Source organism: Dysidea avara, chromosome 6 (genome assembly GCF_963678975.1).
Source record: "Dysidea avara chromosome 6, odDysAvar1.4, whole genome shotgun sequence".
NCBI classification, from domain to species: Eukaryota; Metazoa; Porifera; class Demospongiae; order Dictyoceratida; family Dysideidae; genus Dysidea; species Dysidea avara.
The window spans coordinates 21,526,219-21,546,472 of NC_089277.1; the positions used below are offsets into that span (position 1 = coordinate 21,526,219).

The 20,254-nt window shown below is 36.9% G+C and overlaps 1 protein-coding gene across 1 annotated transcript in view; it reads right to left on the reverse strand.

Annotated features, from left to right (window-relative positions):
- Positions 1-6,153: 6,153 nt before the first annotated feature.
- LOC136257778 (uncharacterized) overlaps positions 6,154-20,254 on the reverse strand; it is a 91,355-nt gene continuing 77,254 nt past the window's right edge. The window contains exons 12-15 of the mRNA XM_066051084.1: positions 15,058-16,499; positions 14,377-14,512; positions 7,722-11,396; positions 6,154-7,619 (exon numbers count right to left, since the gene is read on the reverse strand). Coding sequence (XP_065907156.1) covers positions 6,388-7,619; positions 7,722-11,396; positions 14,377-14,512; positions 15,058-16,499 — 6,485 coding nt within the window. The 3' untranslated portion in view covers positions 6,154-6,387. The remainder of the gene's footprint in view (positions 7,620-7,721; positions 11,397-14,376; positions 14,513-15,057; positions 16,500-20,254) is intronic.

The following is a 20,254-nucleotide window of genomic DNA, read 5'->3' on the forward strand; positions in this document are numbered from 1 at the left end:
TTTATTTACGATTTGTGTGGGTGACGATTTGCGATCATGTGGGTGATACCAAACTTCATACCTTTGCCTTTGAAATCAGCATTACATCATTCAAAAGCAGGTTGTTACCTTTTTTTTGGTCTTCGACTTAAAGCTAAGCTGAAGTTGCAATTCCAGAGTGGAACTCCCCTTTCAAAAAGTCTGGGTCCACCTCTGACAGTTATTGAAAATTTCCTCAACCTGAAACCCCCTCTGAAAATTTCTAGATCCGCCACTGATAAGTGTATTGATGTTAAGTAGCTATACCTGCTTTCCATTTACAATAAGAGCAGAGCAATATACATCAGTTATGGATGTGTATGCACACATGCAGTATTATTTTGCTTATTGGTTAGTGGAGAAAAGAAGCATTGCAAACAAAAAAATTGTATTATAATAATTATGTGATCTGAATTATGTACAGTTGTAAATGCAACATGTATTAGACTTGAGGGGAAATTTTATAATGATACAGACAGTATGCATGCATGTCTGTTAAAAGAATGTAATATTGCTCCATAGCTAAACAACAAGCTAAAAAGCTCAGAGATCTTTAAATTTGTGTCAAGCCAGTTTTTGTCACTGACAGGAATAGTTAATTTCTCTCAGCAATAATGACAATCCATTTCAAAACAGTAGGATTTGTATTTTAGTGGCGACAGTGTGATAATTTGGCTTTCCACATTCACTGTATAGTGTGACACCAGTTTACTTTGAGTTTCAAAGCTATTCACAATGGTTTTATTAACAATTGAATACGTGTATTGTAATATCCTTATTAGATTTTGATCTTGTTGTCAGTACTTGTAGTTGTGTTTGCTAACTGCATTAGTCAACTTTCTGTGTTACTGCACAGTGTTGTAGGTAGCCAAATTTGATTTCATGCAGGATCCATTAGCTACAACAAAAAATTTAGTGTTCAATGTTCAGTTTCAACAAAAAACACAGTAATTAGCTATTACATCACACCATTCAATCTACCTTAAATAGGTTCTGCAATGCTACCCAGGGATGGCTCCATTAGCTGGCAAGGGGTATATGTGGCTTAATATGAGGTAATATTCTCCTTTAAAATCCTGAAAAAAATCATTGTAGCCAGTTACAAAGTTACAACTTTAGCTACTAATATCTTAGTTACAAACTAATAACTTTAACTACTAACATCTCAGTAATCTTTTATGACTTTAGTAATTATTTATGACTTTAGCTACTAATATCTTACTACAATTGGTTTAAAAAGTATCTTGTAGTTGGTTTCAGAAGTTACTAGGTTACAGTGGAGATGAACTGAATAACACAACAAATTGTACTGGGACATTACAAATATTTGAAGTGGTTAAAGCAGATGACAGTGGCCGCAACAAATTGCAATAGGTTACAATGGAATACAATAGGTTACAGTAGGATACAATTGGTTACAGAGGGTTACAATGGATTATAGTAGGTTACAGTGAGTTACAATGGGATACAGTATGTTACAGTGGGTTACAGTAGGTTACAACGGGTTTAGGCTCTGGCCTATTATGCCCAAAATTTTACCTATTATGCTTTTGAGCATAGCCCTAAAATTAAGCCTATTATGCTCAAAATTATGCTTTCAAAATCAAGATTATGCTCTAGAACTGACTGTTTTATTAGAGTATATCAGCCTTTCCTGACTGCTCTACTAGAGTATCTCGATCTTATTTCTGCAAAGTGTGAATAACCAACAAAGAAACGGTTTAATAAGTTACAATGGGGGTACGGTAGGTTACAGTGGGTTACAATGGGGTACGGTAGGTTACAGTGGGTTACAATAGGTTACAGTAGGTTACGATTGGTTACAGAGGGTTACAATGGGGAACAGTAGGTTACAGTGGGTTACAGTGGGGTACGACGGTAGGTTACAGTGGGTTACAATAGGTTACAGTAGGTTACGATTGGTTACAGAGGGTTACAATGGGGTTACAGTGAGTTGCAATGGGTTACAATAGGTTACAATGGGTTACAATACACTGTGAAAAAAGAGGGATATAAGATGGAATTTCCAGTGGCTTATTGAATACAAAAAAGCTTGAAGAAGTACTGTATATATATACTCTCAACCATGTAATAATAAATGTCTAGATTGAAAACAAATAAATTAGCTGCAGCTGGTCCTGACAATTGTCACCCTTATGTTTTGTTTAGCATTTGTAATGGTCTAGTTTTACCCTTGACACTGCTTTTTAATAAAACACTTGAAGAATCCACTCTACCCAACTCATGGAAGGATGTCAAGTGTTACACCAATATTCAAGAAGGGCTGCAGGCCAAACTCAGCAACTACCTCCTGGTGATTTTAACATCCGTGATATGCAAAATGCTTGAAGCCATCATAAAATCTCACCTAATGGAACACCTAGGATCTGCTGCACTCCTGGCCACACTGATTTCTTCCACACTTCAGCCTTAGCTCTAACCCTATCCTGCTCTAGCTACTTCAGTGTTATAACACTGTTCAAACTGCTAAAGTTCAATAAGTAGACATAGATAAATGTCTGGTTCACCACAAGCATAATTCCACTAAGAATGAAGAAACTAAGCAAAGCTCTTACTTTAAACTCACAACATCGACACTTTGTCACCTCATAGTGCTGTCTTCAGCATCAATGACAGTCTCAGAAGGTCACTGGTCTCAGATAACATTTTGAAATGTACTATCACATGAGTAAGCTATTGATATGAGCAAGTCAAATATTGCAATTACCTTTGGTGCTAGTCCTGGGCACATGAAGTTTCAAAGGTTAGATAATTAATAAGGTTATGCACTAGATCGCTACATGGTGAGTTTGTGATGGAAGGGCAAACAATGGTTGAACTGGTGATGGACAATTGCTGATGTGGGGCTACACCACTGCGAACACACTACATTCATACCAATCCAAACATGCACAGTATACAATTTTCACCCACTATAATACAGCACCATAAGTGATCTCACCATACATGTCTCAGTACACAAAACACTTCCATTCTGTTGTGCTAGACCAGCTTGTTGACTAGCTCTTTAACAACTGTCTTCCAGTCTTGCTCAGGAATATTTACAAGGCTATTCTTGAGCCTTTCCACTGGAGTCTCTGATGTATTACTGTATTAAAACTGAGTAGCCCTTTCAGTGGCCAGCCTTCTTGACTTGCAATGTCCTAACTTGCCTACTTGATGTGACCCATCCATGGTTCCACCATTCTTCAACGTAAAACGGATTCCTGATGCACGAATGGAGGAGCCTTATCTTGAGTCCCACAATCAAATTCACGGATCCATTCTACTGTTTGATTTGCTGCTTGTAATTATTTGGCCCTTCTCAAAGTCAATTCAGTGGGTTTGACATGACTGTTGGTTCAATAGCCCCAATGACCCCAATGTTATTGAACTAACTTTCAGTTCAGTAACTACTACCTTGTTAAACGTTTTGGCCTGACAAGGTTTAGTATTTCAATCAAAAGAGGTCAGGTACAGTTCCTTCACAAAAGTGGTGGAAGAAGGATTGGCATTTGCCCCATCCTGGATCCACCATTGCTACCTTTGCAGCAGGTTTAAGAAAAGCATTAATAATGTTCATTCCGCCACTAGCTATGGAATGATGATGTCATAAATAGTAATGCCACTGGCTTTCCTATTCTAACCAACAGGAGCATCAAAATTTGCTCATATCCCAGAAAGAAGATCAGAATGAGCTTGTTATCACTCCTATATTTTACCAGAAAATGAATTGAAGGCTCTTATTATCATGGAACATTTGACAAGCAATGTGTACTTAATTAAATCAAGGATTGTTAATTTAATAGTGCTGGAGTTCAGCTAGTTCAATCTGTCCATGTCACCTTAATTTTACTATAGCACGTAGACTTGAATTTGGCCTAAATGTTATAGATATGGGATCTGGTGAAGATTGAATCCCAAATAATCACCAACCCTATCAGACTGAAGGAAAATGGTGGAAATTGTTGTACTACTACAGAAGTATTAATGTTGGATACCCAATTAGTGACAACACATGTGCAGTTCTCAGAGTCTGACATTTAGTGTTATTCCTTTAGTTAGGTATTTGTGCAAGTTAGCTCACTAACAGGGGAAATCAAGATACTCTAATAAAGCAGTCACAGCTATAACAAAAAAGGTCATTAATCATTTTCACAGCCTATAAAATGTTTTCATGAACCAACATAAAATTAGTTATTACAATTGCAGCAATAACATTTGTGTGTGTAGAACACTCTCAAAGGAAGCTATGGATTTGGCATTAATGATGTAAGGCCCACTCTGATGTGAAAATGGGGAGCAGTGGGGCACTAGCCAATTGACTGTGAGAACAAAGAAAAGCAAGTCTGCAACAGCCATGTGTACACAGCTATTTCCATCAAGTGAGTCAGCAGTAGGATACATATGCACTACCGAGGCACTCGAGTTTGTGCAGGCAAATACTCCTGGGGTAGGACTAGTAGTCTGCAGGAGGTTAACACAGATAGAGGCCATGGAATTTTTATTCTTGCTCAAGAAAACAGCAACAACAACTGGACTTAATGGAGTATTGAGCCTGGGACCATGGTGGTACTTTAATCACTTGGCTATGTTGCTTTGGGAAAGTAGGGTACAAGCAACAGCACTAGCAGCACAAAGCAAGGATTTACACCCCTACCTTGGCCCATGTAGTACTGTATGTAACCAGCTGTAGCAGAGGGGTAGCTATTGCACTGATAAATGTATGGCAGCACCAGCAGAACTGAGGTCTGACAACAGAAGTCACACTACTAGGTGTCACCGCATGTATGAACTCACTGCACACATCCTTTTACATTACTTAGGTCACTTTCATAATCACTTAGCAACTATTTACATTAATATGTTATGCCCTTGTTGCCAAAAACCTTAGTGTGAGCAAGGAATCTGGCTCTATTAGACCCTGTACATAATGTATGTCTTTGATGGTCTGTGAATCCATGATGTCAACACTAATTAGTACTGATTCTTTAAAAACCTTTGACTTGTTGCAATTGGGTGAGCAAGAAAACAAGCATCCCAGTGTACTAGCTAAGTTAACCCTATACAACAACTTGTGTCTATATGCATCCTATTTAAGTGAGTTGTAACTGTGATGCGTGCAAGAGTCATTTCACTGACATACCACAACACCAACAAACAATACATAACATATGCACATAGTACACTCTAAGTGAGATAGAACATGTGAACCTACCTCATTGAGTAACAACAATGCAATATCTGATTTGCATGATGTCATTATATTCTCTTGAAACAAATTATAGGAAGTTTCCAAATGTGCTGAACATTTCATCGAGCAAATGTTATCCCATTTGTGTGTGTGATGGTGAGGTGTTGCTATTTGTTGCGGAGAAATGTGAAATGCTACAGATCAAAGCATCAGAATACAGCTCCATATCACTGATGGAGCTGCATATACTACATATCAATGTGTTTATTGATACCAACAGGCAGAAAGTGTTTTATGCAGTAGCTAGGTCACTTCCTCCAGAATTAGTCTATCAAAACATAACCTCTGTGAAATGTTTCAACTAATAATTATTGTATTTCAAGAGTCTAAAGAGGTTGCTTCTAACTTTGCAAACTGACTTCAGTAGATTAACCTATATATATTGTGCTACGGAACACATAACCAACTTTTATGCTGTACAGATGCTTTATAATTTATGGCCTGTATAGAGTCAGTATACTATATTTGTGTAATTTGTGTACATATAGGATTGGTCATATTGCTGCATTGCTTGTAATCATACATATTTACTTGTAATTTAGATCACATATGACACATGTACAGAATCTGATGATGCCTATGCATATGTACATATTTGAGCCATCTTTTAATACTGGTGCATTGTATTGCCAACACAAGATGCACATTATAAATGTAGTCAGACTCGCATGTTGACATTTCATTATGGTAGTTTTTGTGATCAAACAATATGCTCATTTGCTCACTACAAAAGAGATTCCCCAATTTTGTAGATAAATTGATCTTAAATTTGCACACTTGCTCCATGTTTTATAAGTAAACCATGGTGAAGATGGATCTTTTAAAGAGTTATGAATGAATAGTGGTCCTTAGTGGAGAAAAGCAACATTGCAAACAAAATAATAGATTATATCTCGTGTCATCTGCACTAAATACATCACTAAATGCAAATATGTAATATATAGTAAAGCAAAAACCACACATTGGTAACAGAAAATTTCTATGCATGTATAGCTGTGCAGAGAATACGATGTTGTCCTACAGACACAGTATGTGCTTAATGAATACCAAAGAAAAAAGGTTGGGGAATAGTTTTGTGTTCAAGCATGTGCAACCAGTTCCTTGTCAGAGGATAGTTAATTTCTCTCAGCAATGATGTCATCAATCCATTTCAAAACAGTAGGATTCTGTACTTTAGTGCTGACAGTGTGGGAATTTGGCTTTCCACATTCTCTAGTAAACTTGCTGGTCACACCTGCAAAAGTTATTTTACCGCCATTCTCAATGCTGACTACTGCTGATCCGGGATTGCCAATGCATGTGCTAGGAGTTCCTGCAGCTGTACAGTAAACCGCTTGATTATTTCTGTAATCTATCCCTTCCTTTGAAAACTGCTGAAAACAAATTAAATTCAAAGACAAGGAAACTCTAGCTGGTGCTAAAATAGCATTTTCTTTAACCACTTGTGTTGGGTTACCTAGTCCATATACAAAGAAACTTCTGGGCCCACTGAAACTGTATAGTTCATCACCACTTTCATCTAGAAGACACAGTGGCAGGGTATTGTTGAATTCATCCATGGGTATACGAGACTGTGTTTTAAGCAGTGCTAGATCCACCAGCTTATCATAGGAACTATTGTGATTTGGATGACAGTGTATTTCTGCTACAGAAAGATCAAATTCACCATCTTCTTCAACAACACAAGTACGAGACTTCTTCAGCCTGAGAGACAAGGAATTCTTATCTGTATCCTTACCACAAACACATTCAGCACTTGTAAGGATCCACTGGTCATTTAAAAGATTCCCACTGCATAAAAGAACATTAGACTTATCACGTTTGTCACAAATGGTTACATGCCAGGTGGGCTTTAGAATCGTTAGGCCTTGAACATCATTGATAACCTTTGCACACTGGATACAAGAATAGCCATTAGTGGAAAGTGTATAACTTTCATGGCATGCACAAGTGGAATCATTGCTACAAATGTGTTCACATTTATCACAGAGTTCAAATTTTCTGGGGCAAAAGAGTCTATTGTTGGTATCAGAGCAATTAACGCAAGAAGTAGAGCCATTGTTTACTGAGTATGTTCCTTTTGGGCATACTGAACATGGCTCCATACCATTCTGTGAAAATGTTCCTGGAAGACATTTTCTAGTGCAACCTTCCCTCAGGCGTACACCAGTAGTGAGAGTTGTATACCCAGATGGACACATTTTACAAGTAGTTTGACCTTGTTCATCTTGATAGTATCCAGTTGGACAAGTGACACATTTTGATGTGGTATAATGATTCACACGTCCATCTTCCCTAAAAGCTCTTTCATCAGAAAATATCTGGTATGACCCAGGAGGACAGCTTACTACAAAATAAAAATACATGTAACAACATGAATAAAAACAATCCAGCCACAATATTCTTATGATTATATGCAAAATTAATTACAAGATGTACATTTTCTTACCACACAAAAAGTTGTTTACAACTGACACATCTTTTCCAGGTGGACAGGCAAGGTTTAACATGCCAAACTGCAATGATGTAAGATTGCTTTCATATTCTTCTATCCCATCAGTTATTATGAATTCAGACATAGCAACCACTCCCTGCAACCGCTGCCAAACTGGAATCCATTCTACTCTAGCTTTTGGTGCCAACTGGTTTACCTCTACTAATGGAATTTCTGGGTAGCTTATGTTTTCACTGTACAGTGTAAAACTTATAGCAATGATTTCTGTAGTGATTGCGTTTACTGTAAAATTGTCTAAAGAAGTTGATCCAAACGACATTACCACATTTAAATCTGCGATTAAACTTTTTTGCAATGCTATTTTTGCAGCAGAGGTTAGGGAAATGTTCATGTCAAAGCCACTACCTGACATTTTATCTTCACCAGATCCCAAACTGAGCATATTTGTAGAATTGATATCAGATTCAAGTTTAGTAAAATTCAGATAAACAGTTCGTGCTAGTTGAACTACTGTAGAATCTAACACAGTTAGGTTGACAATCCTTGATCTTAATACACCTTGTTCATTAAACGCCTCACAATAGTAAGAACCATCATTTTCTGGTAAAGGAGGAACAATGACAAGCTCGTTTTGATCCTCTCCTGGTATTTGAGTAAATTCCAATGTTCCTTTACGCCTAAAATACCACCTAAATCCTGGATAAGGAAAGCCAGTGGCATTACTTTTAATGACAGCTCCATTCCAATTTCCCAAGTACTCATCGACATTTTCAGGCTGACGGAAAAATGATGGAAACTGTTGTACTTCAACTGATGAATTTGTACTAGTAATACTGGACACCTGATTAGTGACTACACATGTGTAGTTCCCACTGTCACTCAGTTTGACATTTGTCAACAGAAATGTGCTATTTCTTTGGTTGGGTATTTGTACACAGTCCTTTTGCCACTGATAAGTGGTATATTCTTGTGTCTCAACTTCACATCTTAACTCTATATCTGTATTTTCTTTAGCAGTGACACGTTTTGGCGGTGGAAAGATTATCTTGGGAGGATCAGCACACCAGTAATTGTAGAGAACAGGATCACTTGCAACTTTGTATATTTTTTGTGTATTAGCTACAGCTGAAATTATACTATAATTTTGCAGTAATGCTAAATCAAGTAAATCCTGAGCAGCATTGGAAAATTCTGTTAAGTGATTGAAATCATTAAATGGAACACCACTTATCATTTCATTTATAAAATCAACTATTTCTTGAAGACAGTTGGAGAATCCAAGACAAGCAAAACCAGCAGCACTACTAGTTTTATTATGAAGGTATTCCATTTTTGCTTGCCAGGATTGGAATACTTTGCCTTCCAAGTTGTTAGCCAAATCTTGACCATTTAAAAGATGGTCTTGCATTAACCTAAGTAACTCAGTCACTTCCTCAGAATTGTTAATCCTACCAATACTTTGATCATTCACAGTGGTGTTTGTTATGTGTTCAACTTTTTCAAGGTCAATGTTTAATTCTTTGTTAAAGGTAAGTGAGGAGAAGGTTATCAAATCTGCTATTTCATTCATGTTATCATTCAAATTTTTCATTGAAGATATAGCTGTTGAAGCAATATCAGAAATTGATGTGTTTAATTCTCTAAGGTATGCCAATATGTTTTCAATATCTGTGCACCTACTTTGAAAATGTAGGTAGACCTCTTCAGCTTCAGAAATATTAACGACATTTCTAGATCGCCGTTTAGATAAAAACCTCTGATTTAAAATTATGGTTTCAGTAATCACCACTGCTGCTTGCTGTAATGACATTTGAAATCTATTAAAGTCCACAAGAACAGTTTCTGACACTGTCCTGTTTATAGAAGGAATTGCAATTGCAATAGTTACTGCCAAAGTCATTGGTGACTGAGTAATGATAGTGGTACTAAAAGTAACAGATTGTATTTCAAAGTAAGAAGGCATGTTATCACCACATCCACTTGCATTTGTAACCTTTTCCAACAAATCAAGTTGATTTTCACGTTTAACTACTTCAAATGATTCTCTGGCAATTTTTAAAGTTTCTTCCGTTTCATCAAGGAGTTCATTGCTATCATTGAACTGACTCCTGACAAGATTAAAACGTGCATTGTGACGCATTAAACGTAATCTGGTTGTCCTTTCACGAGCTCTTGCTTCATCTAAAGACTGCAAAAGATTGGTAGCATCACGTTGCTCATCAGCTAAATTTGCATATATCACATTTCTAGTTGCCTGACATTCTTCATTCTGTCTTAAACAATCAAGATCTTCTCGTTGCCTATAACAGGTCTTGTTAAAGCAACACTGTGCTGTTACTGGAGCTTGGACAGGTATCTCAGAGCAGGGTCTATTACAAATAGAGGGAACTATCACTTCTCTACTTTCTACAATAGCTCGCCTAAACTCCACACTGGTACAAATATAATTAACAAAACAATCTGTTCCAGTAGTGCAATCAAATGTTGCCTGGCTACATATGCAATGATAACCACAAAACTCTTGAGGTACCCATGTCCATATTTGGATTGTTTCATAGTCAACTATTACTGTCGTATTTACAGTTCGATTGCAAGCAACTGAGCAAGTTCCCTGAATTAGAGTAGTGGCATTTCTTTGGCAGTCCTCACAGACTGTCTCTGAGATACATATTTCATGACATTCCATAGTAGTACATAGTCCATCTATTTCATTAAGTAAAATTCTTACCTCATTATTAGCAGTTTCTAGTTCAGATGAAAAAGAATCTATCATGTTTCTAATCAATGTTAATTCACTTTCTGTTTGTTGAACTAATCGTAAGCTTTCATTCATTGTGGCTTCCCTTTCACGATTAACAGTTATGGCTATAGCTTTTTGTGCCTTGGCTTTTTCATAAACTGCTTTAGCATTCCTTACCCTGGACTGGGATCTGTTATACAATATCTCTACATATGTATATATTTGACTACAGAGTAATTTAGGAATATTGCTAGAAATATCTAAAAATTCCCCATTTATTTGTATTTGTGCACCTTCCCAATTATTTATTTGCTCGATTATTCCTTTTAACTTAGCAGGATACTTATTGAACAAGTTCACAGTTTTTACAAATTCCAATTGTTGTTGATTGATGGTGGCCATCACATTGAAGATTATGTCAAACAATGAGACTTCAACATTAAACAGTTGTGCATTAAAGAGACTATCATCTTTAGAAAAAGTAGCAACTAAACCTGTTCTGTTAGTGTCAGAAATTGGTAATAAGTGAAAAAAGTATCCCAGCTTTAATTTTGGTAATGAATCAGGAAACATGCTCCAAACAAGAACATTACTGTCACTGGTAGATAAAGAAGGGCACAATGAACTAATTATACAGTCATCAAACATGTACAGATGTGTTTCAAGTTCGAGAATGGGAAAGCGTCCCAGGCGAAGTCCAAGACAAGATGATGCAAAACTTATAGCAATCATGTTATGATCATCATCTAGAAACATAAAACCATCAAGTGGGCAACTAAATTGTGTACGTAATTCAAACTGTTCCTCTGCTGGAACTATTAACAGAGTTGAGAACAAACCAGTAGATCCACCATCAATGTGGTAAACTAGTTTAAGGGAAGCTCCCATTGGATTTGGACATCCATGACATCTCATACTGTTGTATGCATCTATGAACAAAACATTATGGAAGTACATCCACTCTACAGAATAATTATTTTCCTTACGCGTAGTAATTCTTATTTTACATACATGTCATGTTTAGCAACCTATTATTAATCCACTCTTTCGCAAACAGATTCATTACAAATGAATTCTTTACTTTGGCAATTAAATTGCCATGATGATTTGATCACTATGACAGTCATTGATTATGAATCTATGACTATGCATATTAAACATTTGAACTGTCATCTGCAAAACATTGAAAGTGTAACAAGATGTACCATATTTATCCGTATTACAGCCGAGCTCAAAATAAATTCTGGTTTCTAAATGAAAGCCAAGGGGCACTATCTTATTGTAAGAATGGGCACATGGTTACACTGTCTTAATTTGTAGAACAAAGGTGACTAAAACTAATGAAATTATAACTTGTCATAGGAATAAAGCAGGAACCTTCAGATGGATTTTAAGCAAGCTGCTATTATCGTATAGCCAACCTGGGGTTTGTTTCTTATAATCCAATTGTGAACCAGCTTGTTGCTACTTGAAGCAGCTTCTGTTGACATCCTTGCATGTTTTTCAGAAAACAATTTCAGTAAACCAGGCATGTGCCGACAGCCAGCCTTCAGGTGTGCACCTGGTCTTGAAAAAAGCTCATTGTAGTAGCCATTATTGAGATACAATTGCCTAATAGTATCATTAAGGTGTTTAGTTAGCTAGTCAGCCAGATAGCAAAAATAATAAAGGCAACTGAAACTTCTTTCTGGAACATTTCAGGTTCTCTCTAGGTCCAGCATACAACACAAGGAAAAATTAGAAACTTAAAGTTAAATTAGGAATCATACAGTAGAAATAATAAGTAGCGAAAGTAGTGAAACAAGGGAGACCGCCTGCACTTGTAGATGTACTAGTGGACATTTGATCCCAGTTCAGTCTACAGCCATAACTAAACATGTCCACTACCTCCCTTATTTCCCTACATTTTTTTCTATGATCCCTAATTAAATTTAAAATTCTTAATTTTCCTCATAGTATTTACTTGTTTGTTGGAAGTGTGTTTTGGGTCATGCTGAAGAAATTTTTGGCTTGATTATATCTAACCAACACTGTCAAGGAACCAGTTATTGTGGCCTGGTTTTTGGTTAATATGCTGTTGTGAGAAAGTGCAACTCTCCATAATTATACAGTACTACATAATAGTTAGACACCAAGACCAAGGGAACTAAGCGATTAGTAACCCTGATGGCCTGAGGCTGTAGTGTCCCAAGCACAGCGAGGGCACTACTAAGGGCCTGAGGGGTTACTAAATTGCTTAGTTCCCATTGATCACGGTGTCTAACTTATTTAGACTATGGTTTAAGGTATGTACCTTTATAGCCAGAGCATGAAAGAGCAATGCAGAACAGCAGAACGATTTCTTCCTGAAGTCCTTACAGTGCCCACAAAAACAATTATTCGACCAGTAACCAAAGTAATGGTTAGAGTTACAGTACATACACCATTTTGTCTACTATTTGTCCAGAATTATTTGCAGAACACAGTGAAGAAGAGTATTACAGTATTATCAAGTACTGCAGTGTGCCTTTTGTGTTATAATTATTCATCGTGTACAAAATTGCTTGAGGGTGGCTTACTAAGTGAACATGTGTCGATGACTAAGTAAGCATGTCAGGTGACTAAGTTATTTAGTAAACCTGTAAATGAGCCATACTATAGTCTAACATACTGTACTGTGATTCCTAGTTTTCCCACTGTACTACGTAGAGTATGCAATATCCTAATTTTGCCTATACTTGAACTGTTACTACGTAATACTATATGTAATAGTTATACCATGGGCACAAGTTCATATATACAGGCAAAGTATGAGTGTCCGTGGTATAACTAATATGTTCTACTTTAGCATGTAGACTCACCTAATTGGAAAAATCTTTAGTTGCTATACCCTTCTCTTATATAGGGAACCAAGTAAGCTGTGATTGTGGGATGGAATTTTGCCAAACAAACTGTGATTGTGGGATTCAATTTTAATACATCAAATAGTAGTTTGATTTTATTATTGTTAATATAGCAATTTTAAGAGACTAGGCACAAAGTAAAAAAAAAAACTATTGCTGATGTATAAAAATTGAATCCCACAATCACAAGTTATTTGACAGAATTCAATCCCGCAATCACAGCTTGCTTGATTCCCTATATAAGAGAAGAGGATAACAGTATACAGTAGGACCTCGTTTATCCGGACCCCAAACATCCGGACACTCGGTTAACCGAACGGGCCTGAAATACTGCAAGTGACTAATAATTGAAGGAAGTTATTGGCTTGCCAGCTGGAGGGCAGCCATTCAAAGACATTGGCATGTATTTAGATGGATCATGGATTGATGATGGTTTGGTGGTAATCATTGGTTAATTTGTTGATAGTTTGGTGGTGACCACAGACCAAACCCTAGCAGACAGTGGGGTAACCTACTTGTATTGAAGTGCTAAGTGCTCTTATTGCAGTGGTAGCATTGAGTACCATCATTTAACAGGCATATAGTGAATAAGTGACTGCATTTATGCATGCACTTATAGATGATTCAAAGTTACGGATTATCCAAACTTATGAACAGGGCTTGGCCCCAGTGGATTCAGATAAACGAGATCCCAATGTAACATCAAAGAAATCTGATGACTTCTGGATATAGTGTGCACTCCTATTAGGTGTGCAATGTCTCAAGTTAACAAGATATGCGCACTGGTGTCAGTGTGTATATCTCATTAAGGCAGTGTGTAATGAGATATACGCACTGCCTTGACGAGATATATGCACTGGTAGTAGTGCATATATCTCGTTAACATTTTGAGTCAGTGCAATATGTGATATATATGCACTGGCTTTCCTTTGAGCTGAGGTGAGAAAGTGGTACATATATATGTAAGCCTTTGAATCATTTTCATGCTACAGTATATGGGTGTAAACAATGCTCTATTCTTACGTACCACCAGATCTCATTAGGGATGATGTAGTGTCATTGATTAAGTTTAAGAAGGAGAGATTTCCATTGACTATTGTTGTAATATTCAGTGAAGATGATCCCAAAATATATGCATCCCAGTCTGTTTGTTCAGTAAAAACCTATAGCACATAAATAGTGATCATAATACACATAGTGAATGCGTTAGCTAATGTTTATCCAGGTGCATAAGCATAACTTAGAATCTCTATTAAATTATTAATATGTGCAAGTGTAAGGATAATTAGAATTTTAAATCTGAATAGGGATCATAGAAATGAAAAGCAATGAAACAGGGTAGAACATCTACACTTGCAGCTATATCTAATGCACATTCAAACAGTGAAGAAATCAAGCCTACAGCCTGATCCACTGTTAAAAACTTGTTGAAAGGGTTCAGGGTCACATTCACTCTGAAGACATTTTTGGTCCTAATTGCAATGGCACCTAACCAATACTGCCAAACTGTCTTGAAGGGAAAATGAGGCAGGTTTAAGGTGATATTTTGGGCTTGAAAATCTCAAACCTTCATGATCCCATACCATACTGTATGATAGTTACAAATGCATGAAAGATCCTTGTTTCTATTATTTTTATACCCTTATTTCTTTGCATGCACATATGTAACAAAAGCAGTTAGTTAAGTATAAGAAAAGTATTAACTTACTCGCTCAAAATCTGCATATACCCATGTTATATTCCCAATAAAATTCCAGTCAGCTTCAAAGTCATTACTACTTCCAGAAAATGTTTTGTTAAAAGAAACTCTTGTAACCATATTTGGTACATATGTAGCTGATAATACAGATGGGAAAAAATGACTCCCGTTCCAATACAGAAGTTGTGGTAATTCATCAACTACTGAGTTTTTCCCAATTAGTAAATTTCTAACAATAATGTCCCATCCTTTGCTTTTAAGATCCTGCATGAAATCAAATTCTTCAATTAGGCTAATAGAGTGAATATTATTTGGAATAGTAATGTATAGTGGTGAAGTCACTCCTTTACACAAGTTAGTAGCAAAGCATATACTAGGATAATTTCCAGATTCCAAATTCTTTATAACACTGTTAAGTGTTACTTCAAGAGATCCGGTAAAAATCATGACCGAATACAAGCCATCGGTTAGGGCAGAAAGTTCATTACAATCTTGCAATTTTACTAAGCTATCAGAATGCACTAAGTCTACCATATAGCTGTGTACATCATGGCTGCGATTACTCAGGACAGCTTTCAATCTCAACCAGTCAGGAATTAATGGCATGGACTGACTGAAGTAGGTATGTGCCAGTGATTCAAACTTTAAGAACTTTTGTATGTCATTCACGGATATGCGTTCAGCTTGGCAAGTTTCTCCATCTACATTACCAACACTTCCAAAATTGCATCCAATGCATCCGCTCTGAAATTCAAATGTATTAAGACTTTGAAGATCGATATTTGTCACTAGTGATTCGAATTTAGCACCAGCTATGGCTATCGGCATGTCATACCCATCATAATGACTAAATATTATACCAGCTGTCTGTGGTAGTTCTTTAAGTTTAGTTACCCAACCACATGTGGATTTCAAGATGAGTTCATTGCCACTGGTTGGGCATTTAAATTGCAACCTAAGTTGTGCTTCACTGGCTTCACAACAACCAGGTTGCAACAAACCACGTTCAAGTCTATGTCTATCAAAATAATCTGACTGACCACTTTCATCATCTGAGACTAGTATTGTTACAGAGGGTACTGGAAGATAGTTAAGGCTATTGTCACTAACCTGATATTCTATTTTATATAGCCCAGGATTTGAGGCTGTGATTGAGATGTTCTGATTTGTTAACCTCTGTGAGAAAGTTAAACTGGAAGGCTCAATTTTAATTGAGTTGCGGTCATCCACTTCTATACTTAGGGTAAAATCATCATCAGGTTTGGCAGACAATGAGAATTCCATTGGTGCATTGACAGTTAATGCAGGAATATCTGGTGTATTGATCAACAGAATATTACATTTTAGTCCAGTATACCCTGTACCATCGCAGTTGCAAACAAACATATTACTTCCAATATCAGTGCATTTTCCATTGTGGTTACAAGGATTAGGGTCACATGCTCTTCTTTCTAAAGAAGTAAAAACAGCAACAATGCATGTATTTACATATACTTTTAGATGTAAACACCATTCAATAGCATTCTATTACAGTACAGATCAATGTAGTTGTAGGCAGTTTACCATTCTCCCTGATTCAATAGGCTTTTCACAGCAACTGGAACCCCCTGTACATATGTACATGTACCAAACTACCACCCAATTATTTAACTGGTGGAGAGGCTACCAAGTTAGTGTCCATGGGCACTGTAATAGAACAAAAGAAGCAACAATAATCTAGCAAAAGACCTAGAATACATTGATTTTCCACTGACTTCAACAGTGAGAGAAAAAGGTGGACAAGTGACTAACATATAATACTAAGACAATGGTAATGGAATTTATAAAATTATTACAACTTGATGGGCTTCCACTTATTGACTTCACACATGCATGATATTTTGCATGTGGTGTCACAAGTTTCTCTGCATGGTTAAAAAAAAAAGCCAAACGTGGCCGGATAATGTTACAGCCACACATGGGTGCACCAAAAGTCACACTTGGAAAATGCTACAGCCACACATGGACCATTCCCACATGCTAGTGTCATGCATGGATTGTGATGCATTACTCTAGTGAAGAACTGTGTTAGCTACTTGCATATGTGTGCTACGTTACATGCATTTTATGCAGTTTAGCTTGAAACCAACACTAGTCTACTGCACAACAGAATTGGCAGCACCAATGTCTTGGTCTCTGTGAGAATTTCAACTGTTTATATCTACCAGTATTGGGACAGTTACTTTGTAAAAGTAACTAGTTACATATTATATGCAACTGAACTATTTAGTTACAGTTACATACTACCCATAAAATAAAGTAACTATAATAATAGTACATATTATATTACTTTGTGTCCACAGCCTTAAGCTGTGACGTGTGAAACTACCACCTTATCATGTGACATGATTGCGTTGTTGGACAATGTGCAAATCTTGGTTATAAGTAAGAAGCTGGTGAATAAGCTTCATTTAATAGGCTTCATTACTTCTTTGTGGCTAGGCGTTACTCAGTGAATTACTAATGAGGTTAGTAACTTCGTTACTTGTAGTAATAATATTACATAATATTAGATTCGTTACACAGTAACTATATTACTTAGGTAATGCATTACATTTGTAAGTAAAGTATGAGTTATATTACCTGTTTTTATAGCGTATTTCGTTATATTACTTAGTTACCACAAATGTAATAATATTACATAACGTGTTAAATAAGTAACATGTTACTCCCAACACTGTATCTACAATAATATTATTGTGCTAGTGTTTCATTAGCTACACTTACCACTAACTGGGATCAAAGTTCGGCTCACTCAGCTCAGATCAAGGGTGAACAAGGGCATACGCCGGTAAAGAAGCGAGTTTTGTCAAAAAGAAGGAAGTGGCAGTAATTGCTTAAGGTAACATATTGAATGTCTGCAATGGTGTAGCTACAACATGACATTGTTTGCCACAGCTGCAATCTGCTTGTTTTGATAACTTGCCAAGCTTTTTTTTAATACCTACAAATCCAAGATATTTTAATGGTCGATTATTAAAAATAATGTATACATACCTTTAGAAACATGCCAAACATCATAGCGATGGTCGATATATGGATGTTGCTGTCTAACAAACTTACTGACTTGCTTGTGCCTATCAGTTACCAGAGTCCCAACTTCTAAAGACTTACTGGCTAGAAAATTGAGAGCCTTTAACAGTCCCTCCTTTTCCATGCTGTTGCTTGACATGACCTGATTACACTGTAAATTAGTCAGTCAGTATCAGCATATCTTGTAGCAATGTGGTTACCTGAACAAGTTCAAGATGGATAATTTTTTTGGTGTCCATATCAACTATTCCATATGAACCAAACTTTGCACTGTGACCAGGACTATCACATCTTCCATCTCCACCTATGGAAAGAGGGCTACCTCATGTTATACACTGCTGTAGTAGTACAGTCTGACTCTCCTTCCATATTGCTTTTATTGAAGGCAGAAGGTAAAATTTCTGATGGTCAAAAAAAGTTCTGTCTTTAATGTATGCCATTTTTAGGTGATCAAGAAGATGAAGAACTTTAGCAGAAGTGGCACCACTAAATAAGATGGATGCTGTGATATATACGCATGCGCATGTATATTCTTAAGAGCTGTATTTTGATTGATTGTTTTGCTGTATGGCCATTGTAGGGATAGTTGCTGTATGCTGTATGATTCTGCTTTTACTTTGATTAATAATCTTAATCATGATACTACATTTCTGGCGACAAAGATGGTGGTAGCATTTGGCAAAGTTTCTGCATTCAATCCAACTCAGGATGAATGACCATTGTACGTCGAAAGACTGGGACATGTTTTCACTACAAATGGGATTACCACAGAACCCAAGAAGCGAGCCATTTTTCTGTCTGTTATCAGTGCCAGCAACTACAAACTGTTGTCTAGTCTCATAGCTCCAGATAAGCCTGGCAATAAAGAATATTCTTAACTGGTAGAGAAACTTTTCAAACACTTTGCTCCTGCTCCCTCAGAAATTGTCGAACAGTTCAAGTTTCACACAAGGTTTCGAAAACCAGGAGCCACTTCCTACATTTCTGAACTACATTCCATTGCAAAGCGTTGTAATTTTGAGGGCACTCTTGAGACCATGTTGAGAGACTGCATTGTTTGTGGGATCAACAATGCAGTAATTCAACGCCGTTTGTTGTCAGGAAAAGATTTGAAGTTTAAGAAAGCATTAGAAATAGCTCAAGGAATGGAATCAGCGGCACAAAATATCAAAGAACTGACGTCTCATCCTGCCGACACGAAGCCAACTGTACTTGTACATCAGGTTACAACCTTTAAACAAGTTGTTTGTTATCGTTGTGGTAAGCCTGGACATTATGCTCCAACTTGCAAGCATAAAGAAACTGTGTGCACTAAATGTGGAAAGGTTGGACATTTGCAAAAAGTCTGCTGCAGCAAGAAGACTACCCCAACTAAGCCTACGGAACAGCCAGTTTCTAAGAACTCTACAGAACAGTCAGGCTCTAAGAAAGGAGTACACAGTGTTGTTGACAAAGAAGCTGATGAGTATGGATTGTTTAATGTTGCCTCACCTGGACAAGTCACGACCTGGAATGTCAATGTTGACATAGAAGGTGTTGCAGTTACAATGCAGTTAGACACAGGAGCCTCACTGTCTCACATGTCTGAGATCACATTCAGAGAACTTTGGCCTCAAAGGACACTTTCATCTTCTGAAGTCAGACTATCTTCTTACTCTGGTGAGTCAATACCTGTGTTGGGCTCTGTTGATGTTAAAGTTACTTATAAGTGTCAATCATTTACTGTGCCACTGGTAGTGGTTAAGGGTTCTGGCATCACATTAATGGAGCGTAATTGGCTTCAAATGTTCAAATTGGACTGGCATGAAATTTTTGTTGTAAATGATGAATCTATTTTGTACAAACATGCTAAACTTTTCGAAGAAGGCTTAGGCACACAGGCTTCCAAGCAAAGATTGTGGTAGACCCTTCAGCTCAACCAAAATTTTGCAAGGAATGTACAGTCCCTTATTTTTTACGTGACAAAGTTGAGAAAGAGTTAAATCGTTCAGTTGAAGAGGGAACACTAGAAACTGTCGAAGTGTCTGAATGGGCTTCTCCTATTGTTTCAGTTTTAAAACCTGATAAAATCAATGTCCGCATCTGTAGAGATTTTAAACAAACGGTCAACCCGGCCTCCACATTAGACAAGTAT